The sequence below is a fragment of the Arachis hypogaea genome, chromosome 7, assembly GCF_003086295.3.
Source record: "Arachis hypogaea cultivar Tifrunner chromosome 7, arahy.Tifrunner.gnm2.J5K5, whole genome shotgun sequence".
NCBI classification, from domain to species: domain Eukaryota; kingdom Viridiplantae; phylum Streptophyta; class Magnoliopsida; order Fabales; family Fabaceae; genus Arachis; species Arachis hypogaea.
In genome coordinates, this window is record NC_092042.1 from 11,673,828 (window position 1) to 11,698,280 (window position 24,453).

Below are 24,453 nucleotides of genomic sequence, written 5' to 3' on the forward strand. Positions count from 1 at the left end.
AAAGGGGGATGCTGGTGGGCGTGGAGGCAAGTTGTTAGCGGACAACATGTTGACCGTACTGAACATGGTGCAAGAGGTAAGCTAAAACTTCTGACATCCATTCTCTCGTGTGTAACCACAATATATTCCGGGACGTAATCCTTCTTAATCATTAACCACAGCATGTTCTTTCTGAGAATAACATTACAAAGACGATTCTCAAGACCCACAACGACCAACTGCGTACTATATCGGAGCTTCTGGCAGATCACGGGAAAGTCATCCAAGCGTTGCTGAACCATGTGAAGAAGAACAATGACGATCAAGCTGGGAAAATGAGTCCGAAATCAAAGGTACCAGGATCCGGCCGCAGTGGGGCACAAAATAATGCAAAAGCAGAGCAGAAGAGTGATCCAAAACGGGAAAAAAAGTCCTCGTAGGGCCAGGACATAGGTCGTGGAAAACGACGGGCTAAGGAGACCATATGTCCCTCCTTGAAGAGTAAGACCCCATGCCAGGGAGATAACCATGGGGCGAAATCCCATCAGGACGCAGTAGCAGACACAAATGTCATGTATCTGAGGGTGAGGTCTTCAAAAATCAACATTTAAATTTTGTGGATTCAGCTTCGTGACCATTGTAAATGTAGTTGCGATATATTTGTCTTGATGTCTTTAGCAGAAACTTATTTTCGAGGACCTTAACTCCTCATCATCGGCTGGATCTGAAGTAAGGCAGACTGAACCGGGGACTCTGTTCACGTACCACACTCACCATAGACACCATGGCGCTGAGGAGATGCCTTTGGTGAGAAGATTAACTGCTGCTGTGATCCGTTCTTTCTCTATTCACCATGGTGCAGTACGTATAAGTAATTATAATCCTCGTTTATTCTTAATTTGTAGTGCTTAAATCTGTCCTTTCGTCCCCTTGAGGGCATGCAATTTGTGGGTAAAGAACTCGCTGTGGCTGCATACATATTTTCCTCCGAGATGGACACCAGGTACACAGGAAATAGTCATACACCATCTTAATATTGTTTGTGTTATATAACCCCTGCTAGTGGGTTCAGTTAGCTTCGTACATGAAAACGGGATTCATATTCTTACACCACCATTATGCAGGGAGGTCCTGGTAGAAGACGAAAACTCCCGAGGTGATCGAGAAACGCTCATGACATTGCAGCCGGGCCATTTGGTAGTCGAGGATGTAAGCTACTTCAGGCCTTGGGTTGTCATACTCCATGGAACCTCCCAAAAGTTGGTATAATAAAAAAATTTATTGTGTGGCTCATGCAAGTTATAAATCTCACATGCACGATGTTAACCCATGGCAACAACCTGCCATCCTGGCTTCTTCCGACAACTTTTTCGGTACGTGTTATCCTACCATGTCTTTGTAAGCTCAATCTTTTCAAAATCTATTGCAACTACTTTTTTACAATTCACCTTTGAGGCATACCATGCTACAGCAAGTGGCACTAAGCCCAATGAGTCACAGCATCGAGACGTTCGAGTATATCCGGTAGAGGTTCATGGGAAATGCGGATGATTTGTGGATGGTGAGATATTCTCTCCAAAATAAATAGTCAGATATATGTAACTCCTGTTTTGTATTGATCTAACTATCGCGGTCTCATATTGCAACGCAGATATATGTCCCTATGCACAGAGACAACCATTGGTATCTAATGGTCATTGATCTTGTCAACTGCAAACTACTGTATTTGGATTCTGCAAAGCATGCTGACCACCGGGAATCGAGAGTCTCACAAATGAAGTTTGTGGTAAGAGTCTGTTCTAAAACAAATCTGTTTCCCGTCTTTTTTTTATGGATTTTTATAATTACATATGATGCATAAAAAGAATGTGACAAAAGTTTGGATTGAATCTGTGGTTTGTGGTAGGCATTCTTCGTGGAGAATATGCTAGAAGACAAGCGATTCTGGGAAAAGGAAAATCATTACAAGCCGCATCCATCAACCTTTGACATAGCCGAACCACAGGTTGGCCAACAGCGAGACCAATCGTAAGTTTTCTAAGTAGCAACCTTGTTGCCATTCACACCATTGTATCATGCAAACGCATCTTGAGTCTCAGCTGGGTGTTTAATGGTTTGCTTACAACCGTTATTGTTTAAAAAAAAAACAGAAATGATTGTGCCATTTGGGTTTGCCAATGGATGATGCTGAACTGGGTTTGGGGGAATGTTGAGCTGGAGGTAATCTTTTCCATACACTCACTAGCAACTCACATGAATCGCTGATTATTAAGTGCATAAGTTACTCAGTCCTTGTTTTGTAGGAGGTGAATGATCAAACTAGAATGCGGCTTGCCCTCGACTTGGTGATGGGTGCTTTTAATCCTATCGCTCGTGATGTTGGTCGCAGAGCAATCCGATTCTGGGACAGAGAGATGAAAAGGTCGGCTGGGTCAGAAAAGAGGAGGAAAAAAATAGCTAAGCCGAAAACCTCACCCAGCCAAAGCATCACCATATGACTAATGGGAAAGTGGCTGTACAGTTCCTGTATTTTGTGTACGCCTACCCGTCTTGGAGGATAACTTGTAATATTCTTTTGTGTTTGACTAGTTAATGGGGCACAATCATTCATGGTCGCCGTTCATTGCATATGTATTTTGGTTAAAGTTTGTGTCACTGAGACCAGACAGAACGTCTCATTCTGAAAGCATATTAAGGCCCCTAATATGCCCTTCATCGCTGATATTAGGCACCGTAATATGCTGTATAACTGTGTCCAGGTTCTGCATATATATTTTGTGTACTTTGGTGAACATCAATGTATGTATCAAATGCCTAGGTAATCATATTTTGCTTTGACTCAAGATTTGTCGTTGTACGTCGTCACTTTCATTTCCTTTTGCGAAACTTCCGAAGGTTAAATTTTTTAGAAAATCCAGTAGCAATAAGTTATCTAACTATGTAATTCATGGGTTGCTGATGGACTCGATCACCAACTGGGCCTGACCTTAAATCAACGACTAATACAATAATTGGCCCAACAAATATGGCGTGGCCACAAAAAATAATGCCAACAACTTCCTCTGCAAAATGCGCAATTTTTTTGATAAACATATATCTAGCAAAATTAACTTATTATATAGGTTATCTGTATATGATCATAATTTAATTTTAATCCATCCAAAATTAATAAAAAAATTTATACTAGCCAAGCATGCATTGTTAATATAAAACTAGCTTCATTTTCCGCGCGCTCTAGAGGAATTTCAACTGTCATAATAAATAATTATAAGTTAGTTTGACTATAAATTAAGTTAGTTTAAAATGATCGACAAATATATATATTTTTTTACTATGTAAGCAATAATGTTTGATGTGTCAATGACTATAAGTTTATTGATTATTAAATACTTTGATTAAAGTATACATGAGAAAAATTTATCCGTTAAAAGACTAAAATAATTTTATTAGTTTTTTTTAAATTGATTTAGATTACAAATTGTAATTTAATTTTTTTAAAAAATTAAATATCGCTGTAATAAACTTGGATATGCATATGTCTTACTTAAATTATTGAAAAAACATTAGGGTATAATAAGACTTTTTTTTTTAAAATGATAAAAACTGATTAGACTCAATAACGCATACAAAATATACTTTAAGCACCAAAATATACTTTTACCATCCTACAAAAAAACCATAAACAATTTACTAAGTTCATCATCCCAGGCAGACCTATTCGTAATGCATTCAAAGTATAAGGAATTGAATACAACACAACACAAAGTAATCACCACTACAACTAAGCACAAAACACGTGAGGTTCAACTTGGTGTACAGATGAATCAAAGGCCATGCTCAAACAATAATCGAACTGCAACAATAGGTTTTCTTGATAACGGCAATCACGATTACATTATTTCCCTGTAACATCCTGCGGTGAATCCTGTGATGTCCTTGCACTCGTGCCCTCTTTTTCTCGTTCAATAAAATTTTGACACTAGAATAAATAATATAGCACAGTTAAATTTTATTCCAACATCAGTTAACACATCTACGGTATTTAGAAGCCGTATCTTGAAATCCCACACCATATAATTATGAAGAATTAATTTTATTGCTATCTTCTAGCTTTCAAGTCCCACTACCCATCTAAGTCCACAGAAGGAGTTAATGCTCAGTCATATATTACAACAATTTACGTGCTAGAAAACCTTAATCAATTCACCCTACAGAACTAAATAGTACTAACATTAATGCAATCAAAGATCACTTGAACGTACTTGGAAATTAAGACTACAACTAAAATTATGACTATGTAATCGTTACCTCGTCTCATAAGCCAAGAAACTAATGATCCACTAAAAAAGCAACAAATACCATAAATTTCTGTTACCAAACGGGACATGAATGGTAGAACATTTGTCAACACTGCTATAAAGAAACCAACTCACCCTGTTGTGCTATGCGTTGTCCCCTGTGCCATTTGGGTCGAAATACATGTCATCACAAAGATCTTCATTATCCTGTAATCAGGGCACCGGTTAAATAGTTGGATGCTGCATACAGAGTTCTTCAAGACAAAACACCTCGATGGAAATATCTTACCCGGTCAGCCATGTCTGAGTCATTCCCGTCGCATGGGTTGTCCCTCCAACCTTGATTGTCATCGTTATCACCCTTAGCGGGGCAGGTTCTCTTGGTATGTCCCGTATCCTTGCAGCAGCTGCAACGTCGCCGTATACAATGGCCTTTCCTCTTACCCAGTTTTGGAGCTCCTTTTGGCTGAGCAACAACCAGATCCCTTACGACAGCATCTGTTGCACCTACATTTTCACCTGTGACCCTAACCCCGCCGTGAAATGCCTTGTAATCCAACTCAAGTTCTTTACATAAAGACTGAATTCCACGCATAGCCATCTGGAACAAGGCCAACCTTTGTGTCCAAAAAAAAAAACAGCCACTGCGATGCGGAATGAAGTGCCCCATGACGGAAGATAACACCGTATTCTGTAACGTCGCCCCAAGTCTCCGTGTAATGTTCAGGCGTTTTTGCATCAGCTCGCCACCTCCTCAGAATAAGGGTGTCAGGTATTTCCTTAAGGTGCCCAGCTTTCAAAACAAAGAACATGTGCTTATAAGGATATCCATGCTTACTCCATAAGTTACATTGACAACTGACTTTCCTAGTCGAGCGACCATAGGACGTTGTTATCTGCACATTAGGATTCTCGTACTCCTCAACGGTGTATACCATTGTGGTAAGTATCCTCCTTTTGTTAATCTGGTTCAATGCACCGACCCCTTCAATCTCATTCTTCACATCCCGAAGCACTTCTCTTGTGTAGACCGTAGCGGCATGCCTCTCAATATTTGTCAGGCATGTTGTCATAATCGAGACCGAGTTGATGGACTGAAACTGGAGCTGTAACTCCCTATACCGGTATTCGCGGGCGACCATCTCCAAGCTCTGAACCAACTCGTAAATTGTATGGGTGGACTTGGAGAACTTGTTCACATGTGCGTTAATGCCTTCGCACCTAGATGTCGTCCTATACCCCGCGCAAAACTTGTCACGCAAATAAGGACTTGCCCACATATGCTTTTTATCATACATATGGCATGACCATTGCTTTTCGCGTAGCCCATACACAGAAGCAGCACGGTCCCATTCAGATTCGAAGTCCTCTTTCCCCATTTCTGCATACAGCCATCTCTTGAACAAGCCACGTAATTCGACATCCTTTACATTAGATGTGACGTTTTTCTCTACATGCCATGCACACAAGCGATAGGTCGCAGATGGAAGCACCTCAGAAACTGCTTTTATCATAGCCTTGTCTCCGTCAGTGACAACAACAGCCGGCTTCTTAACACACATGATCTCCATCAATGTCTCCAACATCCACCTATAGGCACCAACACTTTCATCAACCAACAACCCAAACCCAAAGATGGTAGTCTTCTTGTGATTGTTTGTTCCAGAAAAAATGACAACCGGTCTCTTGTATTTGTTTTTCTTGTATGTTGAATCAAAGGCTAACACATCACCAAAGTATTGGTAATCTACTCTGCTAGCTTCGTCAGCCCAAATCAGATTCGCTAGCCTCTTATCACAGGTCACACTATATTTTTCCACCGCCATTGGGTCTAACTCAGCTTTTCCCTCGAGATACACAATTGCAGAGTGTGCGTCACCATCATATATTTTAATGCGCCGCTATTTGTCAGCGTAGTTGTAGACATCCTTTTTCAGAAACCTCAACAACGAGTACCCACCAGCCATACCTGCCATGTACCCTACAATCTTAGCCGTTGCAATACCATGCGCTTGCATCCCATCTATCTGACTCTTTGCCGTTTCAAGTAACCCACGATGATTGGCAATCAAGTGCACCATTCCTGTTGGTGCAAACTCATGGTTGTGTTCGGTGACTAGTTTCCTCACCTTCCAGCAATTATCAGTCTTGTCTAAAAAAAATCGATAACATTGCCTTGTAGTTAGTTCTTGTCTCCGGTCTGTGTTCCCTCCTTCTATCAAGCCTTTTATAGTGTTTAGGATCCCTACAACCTTCCTTATTACAGAAAAACCTATATCTAACCAAGTTCCCCTCCCAGTCTTTCCCTGAGTCACCCTTTCGCACACCGAACCCATGCATTTTTCCAAATCTCCGATAAGACTCGTATGCAGTCTCCACACTGACCCAAACCTTCTTCAAAATGTCATCCACATTCAATCTGCGAAGGTATTCAAAGTCACAAGATTCATCGTCTGCCCCGGCCCCAGGGTCTTCTGCATTGTGGACCTCCTCAAACACATCACTTTAAGTCCAACGAGGATCATCGTCCCCCTCGCTAGGGGCCGCCTCCATCTGTACCTCAACAATAGTTCGACTAGATTAGAACTTGCAATAGTTACAAACATTAAAGGTTTGCTATCCATATACTATTCTTTGCCGTCTCTTATATTTGCATTAAGCTTTCAACTAAGCTTGTGAGAGGCGACAGCCACCACAGTAATACCATTCACATAGTTTTCACTCTAACTTAACTTATATTCCTGACCGAATCATCAACAAAACGCAATACAAACACAAATTTCATTTCGCTGACAACACAAGCAGCAGAACGAGTTCCCAATTACGAATATCAATCATAGATACTTCATTTCTATTAACTAAAAAAAAACACTTTCCTCACCTTCACAGTATCGGCATTCATCAAACAAAATGCATACATCACGGAAAATAAACATAACAACACCAGCAAAATGGGACCCACATCTGGAGCAATGATGAGAATACAATTGATATCCGAAACAAAACAAACATGAAAGCAACAAAACAGACATGAAAACAACAAAACAACGAACGCTGTTTCTCTAATTTCACACAAAGACACCAAGACGCATACAATAACTCCCTAGTCAATTACATCCCCCAATAATCTCAAGCACAACACCTGAACCGGAAAAATAAGTGCCCAAATTATCAACAACAAGACCTCAGTACGAACTCCACCTAATAACCACACCACAATCTAACCCCTTAACAGAAAAAAATAAAAATATTAAATAGGACCCCAACAATTTTGCCCAATATCCCCTTGCAAGTTCCATAGGAAGAGAATGACAACAACAACAAACTAAAAAAATTCAAATATAAGTCCAAACCACTACCAAATGAAACTCTTACCTCTTCTCCTACTAATTGGAAGCTGTCTACGTCGAAACATGGTATTGGCTCTCCGTAGGTGTAACTACGGGAGGCGGGTTTGGGAAACTGACAGAGGCGAAGTTAGCTAGCAGAACCACATGCGGTGTCCCTTGGGGTGTCGACCGGGCCGTCGGGGTAGAGCGACAGCGAACGCTTTCACGAACTCGAACGGTCAACTGCAACGTACATAACCGGTGAGTGCCGACCGACCCCTGACCGTAGTTGCAAACCCAGCGACGACAACCAAACTGAACCTCCCTGAAAAATGACTGCAAATGCAGAGACAACGATCCCCGCGCTCCACGAAACAGCCACAATCCGAGGAGTTCACGATGTGGGTCACGACGGAAAGCTGCATTCACAGACGGTCGGCGAACATTAGGAGTGCGCCGGGGCCTAGGGCTATGGAAAATGGTTTGGTACCAATTTACGTCTCGCTAAAGCGGGGGATTCACTCCACAATTCAGTGGGGATAGAGGGTTTCTGCTGGTTAGGCCCCCTTCTTTTTTTTAATCTATCTTAGAAAAATTAACCAAATGGATCATTTAAACCTAAACGGTAAAGGGCTGCAGTCCATCTCTCGCCATCACCGTTAACTTCCTCCAGGCCCATCCATTTTGGGCCACGTACTGAAGTCTAAATGTGAGGACAAAAAGATTACTCTATCACTCTCTTTTTTTATTTTCTAATTAATTAATTTATTAATTAATCTTAACTCAGCTGTTAACAACCTCCACTTCTGAACACTCCTTCTGAATTGTGGGACCATGCCTGTAATAGCTGCCTCCATATGCGACACATGCAGAGGACTTTAATATTTTTTTAGGACATGTGTCTCTACCAAGTGCAGACAGGCAGCATCCTCACCTACTGAAGAATCTTCCATTCAGCACCATAGCAGCTCCCATCAAGAAAAAGAGAAAGAAAATAACGTGAGATGATTTATATAATAAGGTGAAAAATTAGGTTAGATAATTAATATCTGAAAATCGTTAGATGAAAATTTAAGTAAATCAGTCAAATTATCTAACAGCTCTCAAATATCAACTTCACATGAAGTCGACTGCACCTGAGTTTCTACCATATAATAAGTTTCTACCATATAATAAGGTTTTATGATAAACGCCTCTTTTGAGGTGAGGTCAACAAAACTTGTTCCATTAATCAACTCAATATGAGATTACAATTAGAGGTAGCAATTTAAAGCAATGAATCACATGTACTAATGAGCCAGAGAGTTGTAAGTGTTTTAGCTTATCGACTTAAACACTCTAAGCCTTGGTGGCAATTTCGAAAATGATAGTCTTAGTTAGACTTTGCTATGTTGGGGATTAAATTATAAGTTTATAACATATATTGGGGTTAAATTATAAAATAATAAATATTATCACCTAATAACCGTGGATTTATACACTCACCAATGAATCCTTCGCCAACTTTTTATTTTTTTCATTTTTTTTGTTGTCCACGGTATCTTTCAACCTGATAGATAAGGGATTTAGATCTTCTAAAATTTGAATTTTATTATAGAGAATAAAGTATGATCTCTCACAATTGATTTCATAGGTGGGATCAAAAATAAATATGAAAGAGAAATTATTCAAGGGTAGAAGATCACACTTTATTTTCTAAAGTGAAATTTAAATTTTAGAGGATCCAAATCCAAAGTTAAGGTGATTGTTATAATTAATTTGGATTAGTCGAATAATTAACTTACCCGTCTGCTTAGATGAAGTTTAGATCCGTTGTTTATAATCCTTAGTAGCAATCCTTCATTCCTTCTAGCTACGAAAGCAAGGGGAATAAAAGAAGAACACCATAAATGATATCGATATTAAAGGTATTATCAATACAACGGTCCTAATATAATTTTATTGAAAATAAAGAGGAACATAAGAAACTCCAATGAAGCATCAGAGAATGTTGTTTATTTAGTCGTACAACACATTATCGCCGAAGTTACTCTCGTATTCGGCATGCCGTCCATAACCTTAATTTCTCGTTACATACAACTTATGACAAACATTTAGAAATATTATTGTATAAACTATGCTCTTTGCTCTTCTCTTTCTCTCTTCTACATACTAAGTTGTATATAAATAAAGAGCATTCAACAAAAAAAGAAAAGAGATCTATTATATATGGCCATGGCTCTTAGTGGCTACAGTAATGTAATTATGATTGTTATAGTCACATTTTTTTCCCCTTGCATTGCTATGGGCACTGAATATGTAGTTGGAGATCATCATGGATGGGCAACAGGCTTTGATTACAACATTTGGGCTGCAGATAAAGTCTTCAAAGTTGGAGACTCACTTGGTACGCCAATCTAAATTTAAAAAAAAAAATCGTAAATTTAGATTTTTTTTAAAAATAAATTTTTGAAGCATATAAGCTAATTTTTATTATTCAAATTTTACTTATTAAACTCTTAAATTACACTAAACATTCGAATTTGATATACCTTAATTAATTAAAAAAATATTAGATGACTAATATTAATTATTTTTTTTTCGAAAAAATTATTAGTCCTCCAACATTTTAAGATTTGAATGACTTTTTTGGGTGTCAGTAAGTATTTTACTTAGTTAGTTGATAACATTTTAATATTTAATCATTTTAGACAATGTATTAAATTAATTTTCAAAATTTGATATATATATATATATGTTGTAGTATTCAGATATGAAGTTGGGCAACACAATGTGTACAGAGTAAATGCAACAGCGTTCCAGAACTGCACCGTGCCTTCAAATCACAGCGAGGCACTGAGGAGTGGGAATGATGTTATTGTGTTGGCAAGTCCAGGGCAAAAATGGTATCTATGTGGTGTTGGCGAGCACTGCACCACAGGGCAAAAGCTTGCGATTACAGTAGTGCCTAGCACAATATCTTCATCACCTTCACCTGTTCAACATACTAAGAAGCTTTTTGGAGGATTTCATTTTTGAACCCTCTTACAAGTTTAAATTGAAGGTTGTGATTTATCTTATTTCATGGCCAATCTTACTTTCATTTAAATAAGAGAAACAACAATATTTTGTGTATTATATTTATGTTAGAGATATAATTATTAATGTTATCTTCTTCTATCAGTTTAAGTTGTTAAGATGAGTAGTTTCATGATATGATATCAGAATTTTATGTTTGAGACTCTTACACTTGAGAAGGAGTGTTAAAGATATAATCATTAATATTGTCTTCTCCTATCGATTTAAACTTTTTGGATAAGTGATTTCATGACAATTTACACTGTAAAATTACAAGTGTGTGTAATCTATTTTATAGGAATACATATACATCAACCCACCACTGGGACAAAAGTAAATATAAATAATTCTAAAATTGAATTAATCTAAATGGATCAGATACTTATTTGATTTAGTTGATCGATGCAAGCTAAGTAAAAAAATGAAAAAATTGATAAAATCCTTTGTAAATGTTGAAAAGTTGTAAAGAACTGACTTTATTTTAATGGCAATGCCAAGATGTACATTAGAATTGGAAACCAATGAACTATTATACATTGTGGAATGATGGTACTTATGAAACACTCGACTCTTAATCTTTATGCAGGCATGTGATGTGAATAAATTAGCCAATCGCATATCTATGTGAACACACTTGTCGCATTTATAACAATTTTTTAGTTTGAATGTAACTAAGACTAGGGGTATTCAAAACCGATCCAATCCGAACAAAACCGATTAATTGAACCAAAAAAATCGATAACCGAACAAATTGAAAACCGAAAAAATCGAAAAAAAAAGAAATTTTGCAGTCTTTTGCGGTTCGATTCGGTTTTCAATTCTGATATAAAAAATTCTAACCAAACCTAACCGAATCGGTTTTTTAAAAAACCTAAATTAAACAAACCCCCAAAGGCCCAAATGATGGCCACAGCAACAACATAACCCTAACTTCTTTCCCCTTTGCCTCCAATTCTCTCAACTCTCAGCGCCTTTTGCCCTCTCCCTTCCTCGTCCTCGCTCTGCTCCGCGCCTCCGCCATTGCTGCCGGTGACTTGCGTCCCAAGGTCCTGTTCTCTCTTCCTCTCCCTTCCTTGTAGCACCGCTCTCTCTCTCTCTCTCTGTTGTCCTCCCCGGCACGGCTCTACGCAGCACGCCGTCGTCCTCTCCCAGCAGCACACCATCGTCCTCCACGGATCCACGAAGGCCGCAGCAACACGCCGTCGTCCTCCCTGCACTCTGTGACTCTGTTTGCATCAGCAAATCATCAAGAATGGAGCATGAGTAAGGTTGGTTGTTTTACTTCTGATTCAGCCTCTTGCTAATTTTTGCTTATTGATTTTCTCTGTTTTTCTATTAATTTTTTACTTTTTGGTTTATGGTTCTCTCTTCTTCTAATTTTTGCTGGCTGCTGCTACTATTAACTATTTTTTTTAATTGTTATTGATTTTAATTTGTTAATTAATCATTATTATTGTTGCTGCTACTGTTAACTGTTATTGTTAATTGACTATTCTTATTATTGTTGCTTATAATTGATTTGAATCTGAATTTGTTAATCTGTTAATTAAAAAGTGGAGACTCCAAATGTGATTTTAGTGGTATTTGTGTGGTTTTAATGAATTGTTGGTGTGATGAGGTTGATAATAAATAGTCGTTATTATTGTGAAAAATTTCACTGGTGGAATAATTCTAAATCTGTTTTTGAAACCTTCGAATATGGTGCAAAGGGTACAATGAACATGACAAGTCTTCTTGTGTTATTGGTCTGATGGCTGCTGCTATTTTTTGCTTTTAACTTGTTATTGATTTAATGATTTATTGTTATTCTGTTTTTGGTTTTGATTCACTATTGTGTTGATATTTAATGTTGTATCTGTGATATTTTTGCAGTTTGATCATAGTATGAGGGATAACATTGGTGAAACTGAAGGTGGAACTGATGGACATGTAATGTTCCTCCAAACAAATCTGTAAATATAAGATCACCAACAAATTGATTGATTGAATTATTTTTTCATTAATCTAGCTTTTTATTTATTATGATTGTTCCTTGTTATGTTTTATAAAAGTTGTATCCTTCCGTGATTCTAAAGTTTTTTTTATGTTTTATATGATTCTTTCTTTTCTTAATTTTGTATCATTATTTTTTATGTTTTATATGATTCTTTTTTTTTATTTTGTATCATTATGATGAGCTATGTGCTCATATTCATTTTTTTAATTAATTAAAAAAACCGAATAAACCGAATCAAACCAAACCGATTTTAATTGGTTTGGTTTGGTTTGGATGGTCTTGACAAAAAATCGAACCAAACCAAACTGCAGCTTTAATAAACGATCGGATCGAATGACTTTTTCTTAAATAACCGAACCAAACTGCACCGTGAACACCCCTAACTAAGACATCAACCGTATATATTTTTTTTAGATCAATGGTTAAAATCTCGAACCAAAAGGGAAGGGTTACAAATAAGTCCTCTTTTGAAAATTAATTAATCCCTTTTGGCATTATCAACAAAAAAAATACACTACAACACATGCGTCGAATAGCAGTGATTTGTTTTAAAATTGTGATGATTTTAAATTGCTGCAAAATCATATTTCAGCAGTTTCACAACTCGCGTAATTTAGGACGTGGGAATTAGTTTTTGCAACAGTTTTCAGCAACTATTGATATAACCACCACTAATAAGTTGTTAACTTTGCGGCGGCCTATAATCGTCACTATATTAGTGAATTTAAAAAATAATTTACAACGGTTACAAAACTATCAACTTGAAATATTAACATAAAAAAATACTAAATAAATAATATTAAACTCGTATATAATTCTAAAAATATTAACTAAAAAAAAGACTTATTTATAGAATATTTACTCAAAAAATATTAAACAATGCAAAATTAATATGTTGAGAAAATTCTATTAGCTGCATTAAAATTTTTAGTTAATGCTTTGATCAAATTTTAAAGTAAACATTCCTATCTACAAATCTATACCTAGTTCTAAAGAAAGTGGAAAAGACAAATGTGAAATTTGAATAAACAATATAACTGACAATGCTTCCATTATGTTATAGTTAATATACATTAGTAGTAATTTGTTGAATAATTTACCAGATTAGATTAGATTAAGCTCAACAATGTGAAGAGTAAAATCTTTCAACATACCTTACCTGAAAAATGTCAGTTTTAGAGTCAGAGCATAGGAGAGCATAATAACATGAAAGTATGAACCCAGCATGATGATTATGAAAAAAGATAGTGGACATCAATTACAAAAAAATATAGAATCCCAAAAAAATTTAATCAAACACTTCTCCTACATAAAACATAGAACAAATACCTAGAATGCCCAAAGTGTATTCCAGCATAGAAAAGAAAGGGAGCAACAACATGTACGGGCAGGAAAAAAATAAAAGAACAACCCAGAAAAAATAAAAGCCAATAATATACTATAGTACCATTGATTAATCTTATTTAAAAGAACCTATATAGGCAATCATTCATAACTCACACATAACTCATAGCTGAATAGATAGATATATTAGAAAACAAGTCATGAACATAAAGGGAAAAAAAAAAGAAAGAAGAATGTAGGAAACAAATGATAAAGAATTGTGTTACCAACCAAAGAGAATTAAGGGCAGATATTAATAAGAAAAAAAGTCAGAATGATTTTAATTTTGACCAAAAACTTTAGGGACAAAAAAATACTTAATCCTAAATTTATTAATAACATTCATAAATTCATATATATAACATCTATAATTTCATATTAATAACATCCATAATTTCATACTCATAACATTCATAATTTCATACATATGATGTCCATAATTAAAATTTTTTTTATAGTTAATATTATCAAATTTCAAATTATATATCTTATTATATTTTTTAAATTATCTCATATGTGTATTAATGGGTTATGATTTTAATTATTTTAATATTTTTTATTTAATATTCATATGTATTTTTATTTATTGATTTTAATAGGATGAGTTAATAATTATTTTTAGAAATTTATTTCTTAATTTTTGTTTATATTTTATTTTTATTTTTTTAATAGTCTATATGTAAAATATGAATTGTATAATAAAAGTTGTTAAAATTATCTAATTTAGCATCCATAATTTTTTTATGTATAACGTCTATAATTTTAAACACATAATATCTATAATCAATGAATTGATGCTAATTTATTATTTATTATTTTATTTTACAAGTCAAAAAGTAATAATTTTGGATGGTTATGATTTTTAATAAATAGAGACTAATCAAATTTAAGATATTTTTATTTTTATAAAATGTATTAAGATAATTTAAAAATTTTTTAAGATTAAAAATATCAGAATGTAAAATTTTATTTTAAAAAAATTATAGAATTATGAATATAATAATAAAAGAGGATTTAAATTTTGATGTAATTAAATAAGAGAAGATAGTTATAGAAAAATATTAATTATGTCAATTAAGTTAGGAAATTAATTTACACTCTCTTATCAATGCAAATATTATTGATCATGTATTTTTATTTATTATCTATAATATTTTGGTTATCTAACATTCCCCTTTAGAATAATATAACCACGATGACCATTCAAATTAACATATACCATACAAATTTCTTAACATGTCCTAAATTATTTAAATTAACATGTAAGTAGATTCCTATCCAAGTTAATTCTATTCGGCATGCCGTCCATTGCCGTTTGTGTCTGCATGCAATACCCTAACATAGTAGTTATAAGTTATAACTAACATTGGAATATAAAATTATAGCTTGGCTCTTGAACTCTTCTTCAAAAGCTTTGTATAAATATATGATCCTACATATGCTATCATTGCCACAAGTATTCTGATCAAACATATTTAAGGTGATATTCATACAGCAAAAAAAAAAAAAAGATATATAGATTATATCAAATTAATAATTTAGCTATGGGTCTTAGTCGTCTCAGCATGCTTGTGGTGATTGCAACCATCTTCCTTCCTTCCATTGCTATTGCAACTGAATTTATTGTTGGGGATGATCAAGGATGGAGACAAGGCTTTGACTACAATTCTTGGGCAGCAAGCAAGGTCTTCCGTGTTGGAGACACACTTGGTAAGCTAATCTCTCATATTATGTAGTGCAATAATAATCGATCACAAATTCTCTTTTATTAATAAATTATTAAGATTTCAATTTTTCATAACTTCAAAAGATTTTTTACATTGTCATCTAACTAGAAAAACATTTATATGCATGTACCAATTATCTCTATCAAACAATACAATCTCTCTCTAATTTAACCCGAAAAGTAAAATATAAAACAGTTTTCAAATAGTTTAAAAAAATCTCAAACTGATCTCTAAAAAATTTTAAAGATTCTAAAATAGTTATTTTAACTAAACGAATCAAATTGAAAAAAAATTATATTGTCAAACAAAGATAAATATTATGAATTATTTTGTGTATTTTAAAATTTAAAAAATTAAAATGTTTAATATTAAAAATCTCATAGACTAATTTAAATAACTATTTTTTATATTCTTATATATTCTATAACAATAGTTGATTAAGTTGGTGACCAGCAAAATATCTCAATCTTAAATAAATATCTTTTTTATATTATTTGCAAAAACTGAAAAGTATAAAAACTCAAAAATTTTTCAGAGTTCAAGTATGGTGTTGGAGAACACAATGTGTACAAGGTGGATGGAAGTTCATTCCAGAGCTGTACGGTACCAACAAACAGTACACCAATGACAAGTGGAGATGACCATATCTTGTTGGCAACTGAAGGAAAAAAATGGTACATTTGTGGTGTAGCTGGTCACTGCTCTGCTGGCCAAAAACTCGTTATTACAGTTTTGCCAAACTTGTCTCCAGCACCAGCTCCAGCTGGACCATCACTTTCTGCACCGAGTGCACCTGCACCTGTAGGATTTGTGCCTGCACCTGCTCCTATTGAACAGGGTCCGTGGTCCATGAAGAACAAGAATAAGAGGACATTTAAAAGATTCTTTCAGCATTATTGATTAATTAAACCTCTTTTTGGGGGATGGGGGGATTTCATTGTTGCTCTGACTTTAATTTAAATTTTACTATATTGTTATGCTTGTTTTAATTTGGTTTAATTTCCTCAGAATAAATTATTGGTTCTGTTTCAATATTCATATATACTGGAATGTTGTTGTGATTGCATTGTATGCTCAATCCAACTTCTATTGAAATAAAAGGATTTTCCTTGCTAGTTGCTACCATATATATCATTGTTTTATCTTTCAATAATGTTATTTGTTTTTACCTTAGCTTAGCTATACTCTTTTATTACTGAATGTTATAAACTGCTAAGAGGATAGAGATTTTATTTGAGACAGAGACAAATATATACAGCACCAACTCATTTTATCAATATTAACTAAAAAAATAGATTAATATTTTATTTTTATATTATTAAATTTAAAATTAAAAAACACTTTTTATTAATCAAATATTAATAAAAAATAATAAATTTTATTAATTATGTAACATTGCTTTTATATATATACTAAAGAGCACAATTTCAATTATTTAAACATTATAATAATATTGAAGTATAGTGTTAATCGGCAATTACTTTTATATCATTAGAGGCTACGTGAGTTGTTCTAATTAACTAGACTCCATATATAATTATATATACAGATTTTAATTACAACTTCGGCTAGGATCATTTTCTGAACAGTACCTAGCTTTGCTCACATATAAATTTGATGCATTGCTCTTCAGTCTTCACGCTACTACGTACCTTTTGATCTTCAATAGATTTTTTTTTTTTTTTATCGTTGGTAAAACTCTCAATTTGTAAAGGAAGGAAAATTTAACACTGTGTTTTAGACGATAAACAGGAGTTCACATCAATTTAAACAAAAAAGGACAAACAACTGAAATATAATAAACACTAAAATTTTTTTAAAAATTTTTACACTCTGCTAAATTTAAGTAAAATATCACAAAAACACTAAACAAGCAACTTAATATCACTTATAAAAGATTTTACTATGTAACATTTCTCATCTTTATATGTGAGTAAAGTCCTTAAATTATGCCATTTTTACGGCTTACGATTTGCCTTTTTTCTTCCTCTTAATCTTGTTCTGATGGAAATCACATCTATTTTTTTGGTTTCAACTAATTCTTTTCTGAGATATGCTATGGTTGTTTCTTCATCACTACAAGTCAACTTCAAATGAGTTCTCACTCTCTAAGTTTTGGTAGTTACATCTTCAGACTCTACCTCCTCATCTTCGCTACTAGGGTCTCCCACCAAGCTAGCCTCTCTTTTCTCTTTGATGAGCACCCTTCTAACTTCTCTTTTGCTGATTTTTATTTTACGGGTCTCTTCTTATTTTTAGAGTTATTCATCTTTGTTCTCTTAACTTTCACGCGTTTATTAGTCTCAATATTTGCTCTCAATCTTCTTCTAAGTCTCGCTGATATGCATTTTATTTTCTCTCTATCTATGATTTTAGAACATAATTCCATCCTACTCTTCTTGACTTTGTTGTTGTTGTTACCTGGTCTATTATGGAAGCTTCCATATATAATAGCTTCTTCAAAACCGATGGATATAGAGGGGTATATATATACTCATCATCTTCCACTTTATGAACTATTACACCCTGTTTCACTTCATTTTGGACCACTCCTTGACTTGGGCCACCAACCAAGCCTAGTTGAATATTTTGAATCACCTCATTCATATATCTGTTATCCTTAAAGCATTTAGTTGAAATTCAATTGTCAACACTATCTCTGAGTTGTATATCTTGGATATTTAGAAGAATACCTTTCTTTTTTCAAGACTTTTTTCTGAGACAAAACTACTAACTTATTATCAACTGCACCCACCTCATTAATAATGTTGTTCTCTTTTATTCTCTTCACATCATCATCTTTTTTCTCCCATTTTTTGACATGGTTGTTGTATGTCTCCGTTTTGTTGTTCACAAAACTATTATAAATACAAGGGTTAAATATGATTTTGGTCCTTAAACTATAGGTCAAAAATTTTATTTATCCTTAACTTTTTTTTCATACAAAATCGTCCCTAAAATTCAGCTTGATTTTAAAATCGTTCTTTTGGACAAAAATATCCTTCTTCCCCAATTTATCCCAATCCCTCATCTTCTCCCTTTACTGCAATGAAAGGAGGGCAGAGAGACAGACACACTGGTAGTAGCTGAAGGATTACCATGTGTTCATAACACGCAGCGGAAGAAAAGAAAGTAATTCTAAAGATCTATTTTGTGTTTAAACTTTATTCCAATAATATACAATATATAGTAGTAGATCAGATGTAAATACCTTTAGACACTTTAGTAAAAATCGCTTTCTCCTTCGATGGTACGAAGGCGCTATGCGTATCCACACCGAGACCAACCTTTGTTGTCAACTCCTTGACTAATGGACATCTGATCTAAATTGAGAAACCTCTTGCAACTCTTTGCACGCCATAAAATTCTCCTCCAAAAATTAGGCTCACATACGTTTATGTGTGTAGAGGTAAAGGAATAAAACTCTTGTTATTCTCTCTGTTTCCTGTACTCTTGGCATATATAGTATGAGATTTGTTACTGGTTTTAAATTTGAATATCAATTCAAATTTAAATCATATATTAAAATTCTAAATCTGAATCCTTCAAATTTATGAATCATATCATAACTCAATTTGAAACAGAATCAGTTAGGATCTCATCCAAATTTAGAAATAGAATAACTAATTATTCTCAAATCTCATTTAATATTCTCAATTATCATATTATTATTATATTCTTGGTACTAGCAAAGAATATAATAATATTCCATTTGAATTAATATAATTATTTATTTGATCAAATCAAAATAATAATTAAATAATTCTATAGCAAAGGTTAGAACACTCGTTAGTGTGTGACCCCATAGGTTCAATACTAAGCGGGTAGTAAATTAGTCGTACTAAATTTACTAATCAATGTTGGCGTCTAGCAACACTCCTCATCGACCCGATAGTATGAAGTAATATATTTTTACTAAGAACCTTAGAAGAACAAAGTATAATTCCTTCCATCTTTTCAGCTCTTGGTTAACCCTTAGAGTATGGTTTAATTGTCAAACTCTAACTTGTTACCGTTATTATAATGAACTGTGAATGATTTAAGAAACTCATTTCTTCATTCATTCAATCCCCTTGGCCAAGGTTTTATTCATCTCAGTCATTATAATCATAGAGCTCAAACTCTTTACCGAGAGTTGACGGATTCCTTATTGACTAATCATTAATTCTACAAGTATTTAAATCATACCCAATATCCATTCAACTAGCACCCTAGGGTATTAGGTGTCCGGAATCAAAGTATAATAAATACATTGTTAATTACTATGACAGTCGCAGGTCAAAGGAAACTCTATTACTATGTTCATCTTGAGAATATCCTATTGACAAATATACGGTAATTATAACCATTAGGAATTCTCAAAGTGAGTCAGTTCAATGGTCATATCTCTATATGCACCATATATATATATATATATATATATATATATATATATATATATATATATATATATATAATTTAATAAATGAGATCTATTAATCTTTATCCAATGAAGACCATTATATATATATTGATCTTTCCGGATTATTAATATCCTTTTTAATAATCCTATGACCAAGAACAATTTAGATTAAATTATAAAAGATTTATCTCTCAATATTATGATCACTATCACAATGATAAATCTTTAAATTTAATCAAGGACCTTATTATATTAACATTTTAATATAATAACAATAACAAATTATTCGACACGTGATTGATTGGATTGTGGTCATACTACTTATTCCCAACAGTAGCAACATGGGTGAGCAGAGATGTAGGCATGCAGACAGAGACGCAGGCGGTAGCAACGCGGGTGGAAAGACACGCTGGCGACAGTGAACTGGATAGGAAGAGAAGCATGCAACAGCCACGCAAAGGGCAGCAATGCAACTGGGAAAAATGCAGGTGGCAGCAAAGCGGGCGGGCAAGGACGCAAGCGGCAGTGACTTGGGTGGGCACAGACTCTTGCGGCAGGGACGTGGGCAGGCACAGATGCTCGCGGTAGTCTGAGTCGTCTTCTTCTCATTGCGGTGGACCGGTGGTCACCCCATTCATATCCCCTCGAGTTCTATTCTTTAGCCCTTCATCACATAATTTTTTGAGTATTTGGTGACGATTTTTGTTGTTATTTGTTGCTGCTTTTTCTTCTTCAGTCTCTGTTAATTTTTTGTTCTTGTTGTTGTTGATTCTCTTTGTTCATCCTTCTCTTTTTCTGGTTTGATCTTGAAGAAATTGTGATATTTGTGTGAGAAATTGGTGTTGTTGATTCTTGAATTTTTGAAATATATGTGAGAAATTGTAAAAATTGGAGTTGCTGAGTATGAGAACTTGGTTAGTGTTGCTGAGTATGAAAACTTGGTGATCCTTTAACAATAGTGGATCAGTCAATGTGTGTAAAATTGGGAAAGGATAATTTTGTCCAAAAAATAAAGAAAGAACGATTTTAAAATCAAGCTGAATTTTAGAGACGATTTTGTAGGAAAAAAAATTAGAGACAAATAAAATTCTGATCTATATTTTAATGATCAAAATCATACTTAACCCTAAATACAACTATTCATTCTTCTTTTAGATCTTACTCTCACGCTGTTGTCATCATTAATCAGGAAATTGTCACACCTCTCTTTAACAAAAATATGGTATTTTACTTTTTTTTTGAAAATAAAGAGCTCAACACATTAAAGTGGAGCAAATAGAAGTAAACAAAAGTAAGCAATTAAAACAGACAAGTAACTCCAAAAAAGTAGTAGAAAACAAAAGTAGCCATCAACAGCACGAGAAGCAAATACCTCTCCACTCGTCACAGATAAGTATGGTCATATTGATGATTTCTTCTACACCTTTGCTTTTAATCTAAAATATCCACCTACTCCTTTCCAACCATATGTTCCAGACGATCGCACAGAAGTACCACCTCAACCACTGCTTTCGATCCTCTTTTTCCACGCGGCTCTTTTTCCATGCACTCCACACATGACTCTTCTCTTCTCTACTATTTTTTTATTTTTGGGTCTGCATCGCCTCATCTTTGCCTTCTATTTTGCCAACTTCCTCTTTTGTGCGATTTCTTCATTCTGCGCCTGGAGAATTGCCATTATGTCATCTTTCTCATTGTACAATACAGCACCTGATTCCATCACCAGCTCCAAGGTCTTTTTGTTTTCCAATAACTTCTCATCCAAGCACCGAGTATAACTATCCCCGTCCTCCTTTTCACATTCACCCTGCCCAGAATCAGCCCCTCCAATGCCTTCCGTAGCATGTCCAACAGTTCCCTTACCTCCACTCTGATCAAGCATGTTTACCCGAGCAACCCCCAATTTGATATGGTTACCTTTTTCGTCACCCATCCGTGCAACCGCATCGATCTCCCGTGGAAGACCACAGCCTGCGTTCAACTCGCCCTCCACTACAACAGTGTGACCGTTGCCACTCTCCCCTCCTCCCAGCACCATCCGTTCCGCGACGCCATGCGCCTCCTCTTCCGCGACCCTATCTGACTGGACTGCTGCTCCACCGGCAAGATTAGACATACCACAATCACCATCGCCAGCTTCCCCGTCGGATCGGGCATGGGCCTCCCCACCACAGACCAGGCAGCTCCCCTGTTCTGCTAACCAGTGGCTCCCTCTGTTTCCATCTCCGACACGGCTATCATCGTTCCCTTCAAGGAAGCGCACCCCATCGAGGTCTCGATCAAGCTATGCAGGGGGTAGGGATCTGCGAGGAAGCTGCGCACTCTCTTTCCAACCTGGGTCATGCCCATTCGCTGATGGGGTTGGGCCCAACTAGATAGAGCTCTCTTCCAGATCCATAATTTTTTCCTTGGCCCAATCTTTAGTGCATCCTTTTGTTTTTTCTTTTTCCTTATTTGTAACTCTTTTTGGCCCATTACAATTTGAACTATAAACACACGTAACCGTTCTATCAGAATCTGCATCAGAATTAAAACCGTTTTCACCGCCTAAATCAGAAATTCCTTGATTGACTCCGGTAACGGCTTGATACGTTCCTAATCTTCCGCCGTTGTGATTGGCACTGAAATTAATCCATTTATTCAAAATATCATTAGTAATTACTAATTTGCCCTTAGCATCTTCCTCTCCCTGTTTCACCACCATCAACAGCCCTTCATCATGATCGTCCTCCGGTGATGGAGCTAGTTGTCTTCTCTGTCATTTATCTATTTCTATATGTGTATTTACTCTATCATGCTTCAACGTCCCACAGTTGGTCATTCCATTATCACAAACATCCATCTTACACTGCATGTTACATACTTCATGTCCAACCTCTTTTACGAAAACATCATAGCCTACAGAACCAACTGAGATATGAATCCTCTCTTGAATCACTTCTGTTACACACGTGTCAATCTGCACATGACCTACAGAGAGGTTACGGCACAATTATGTTTCCTCTGCACACCCAACTACTGCTCCCCACTGGCCTCCTATCCTTTTGAAGGTGTCGACAGACCATGCATGCAACGAAATCCCAAAACATTCAATCCACACTCTACGAGTTTCACTACGCTCTGACTCCTTCCACCTCCATACCCTGTGAAAAGCTTGTAAGAGACGATTAAACTTAAAGGTGTACGTCTCGTCCGCATGCATAACACTATCAAAGGTCAAGAGAGCTTTGCATGCTCCCGTTTCTCGAATTTGAACAACAGAAGGCAAGTTCTTCGTTGCCATTTCCCTCAACGAGATGAAATCAATAGGCTTCATCGTTACCACCACAAGACTTCTCTGCAACCATTCCACGTTTTCGGTCGCCACTGCGACTTCCACCTTCTTCATCTCGCCATTACCAATCAAGTTCTTCACGTTTTCCTTCATCCGACTCTCACGTGCAGTTAACAATGAGCTAGCGTTGCCTCCTTCCCGATGTGGCTCCTAAATTGATGGATTTTGCTTATCATCTCCTCGTCGTCCCTTACCTATGTCTGTAGTCCCCGGCAATCTTCTGTACTTTGCCTCTCCCACAAAGACAATCTTGCCTCTCAGTTTCAGCCGATTCATCTCCGCTATAGCTTTCAATGCCCCTCCTCTCGTCGTGTACCGTATGAAGGCAAACATGTAGATGTCACCATTTTTATGTTTTTGAGATAGATATATATATCATTGATGCGCCCAGTCCAGTTGAACAAATGGAATAACTCTCTCTTTGAAATGTCTTCTAGGAGATGATCCACAAAAATGGAAAAAGATTCGTGTTCTAATCGTCGATACTCTTCCCTATTCCAAACTCTAGAATCTTTGCCATGTTCGTTAGACTTACCTTCCATGTGCCCCTCCCCCCGCCCCAACACTTTCTCTCCCTCTCTCATTCTCTCATTCTACTTATATCAATATAATAATAATTCTTGAATTCTATCTTGTATTGTCGATACTCATAAAGTTTCTACCATGACATTTATCGAATTGAAGCTTTTGATTTTGAATATATGTTATATGTAAAACATAAATCTTAAATCCTAATAATATTATTAAATCATTAAAAATGATATAAACAAGAATATTAGAGATAAGGATTGGTCTAATGATATATATTTAGTAAAATTAACCCTCTTCATCTATTTCAACTCGTTTAATTTCTCTCTGACTCACTACACACAAGCAATTCAAAGCTATTAACAGTGTTTCAACTGTTAAATAGAAGTGTTTTTTTTTAGAAAATCGTAAATTTAAAAG

At 35.4% G+C, this 24,453-nt stretch overlaps 3 protein-coding genes and 1 long non-coding RNA gene across 4 annotated transcripts; 3 read left to right on the forward strand and 1 right to left on the reverse strand.

The window, feature by feature from the left end:
• Window positions 1-782, forward strand: LOC140174203 (uncharacterized). The gene is made up of 3 exons (XR_011863434.1): window positions 1-76; window positions 162-563; window positions 661-782. It is a non-coding gene; the product is annotated as an uncharacterized lncRNA (long non-coding RNA).
• Window positions 783-3,596: 2,814 nt separating this feature from the next.
• On the reverse strand, window positions 3,597-8,368 carry LOC112702474 (protein FAR-RED ELONGATED HYPOCOTYL 3). Its single transcript, XM_072199126.1, has 4 exons — window positions 7,653-8,368; window positions 4,567-6,830; window positions 4,413-4,484; window positions 3,597-3,958 (listed from the first exon to the last, which is right to left on the reverse strand). The coding sequence occupies exon 2, from the start codon at window positions 6,101-6,103 to the stop codon at window positions 4,847-4,849; it is 1,257 nt and encodes a 418-aa protein (XP_072055227.1). The 5' UTR covers window positions 6,104-6,830; window positions 7,653-8,368; the 3' UTR covers window positions 3,597-3,958; window positions 4,413-4,484; window positions 4,567-4,846.
• Window positions 8,369-9,820: 1,452 nt separating this feature from the next.
• LOC112701134 (blue copper protein 1b-like) lies at window positions 9,821-12,619 on the forward strand. Its single transcript, XM_025751931.2, has 4 exons — window positions 9,821-9,992; window positions 10,350-10,582; window positions 11,632-11,709; window positions 12,536-12,619. The coding sequence occupies exons 1-4, from the start codon at window positions 9,821-9,823 to the stop codon at window positions 12,617-12,619; spliced, it is 567 nt and encodes a 188-aa protein (XP_025607716.2).
• Window positions 12,620-15,491: 2,872 nt separating this feature from the next.
• LOC112701135 (blue copper protein 1a-like) lies at window positions 15,492-16,737 on the forward strand. The gene is made up of 2 exons (XM_025751932.2): window positions 15,492-15,752; window positions 16,305-16,737. Exons 1-2 carry the CDS (start codon window positions 15,587-15,589, stop codon window positions 16,667-16,669), a joined length of 531 nt encoding a protein of 176 aa, XP_025607717.1. The 5' UTR covers window positions 15,492-15,586; the 3' UTR covers window positions 16,670-16,737.
• The last annotated feature ends 7,716 nt before the right edge of the window (window positions 16,738-24,453 follow it).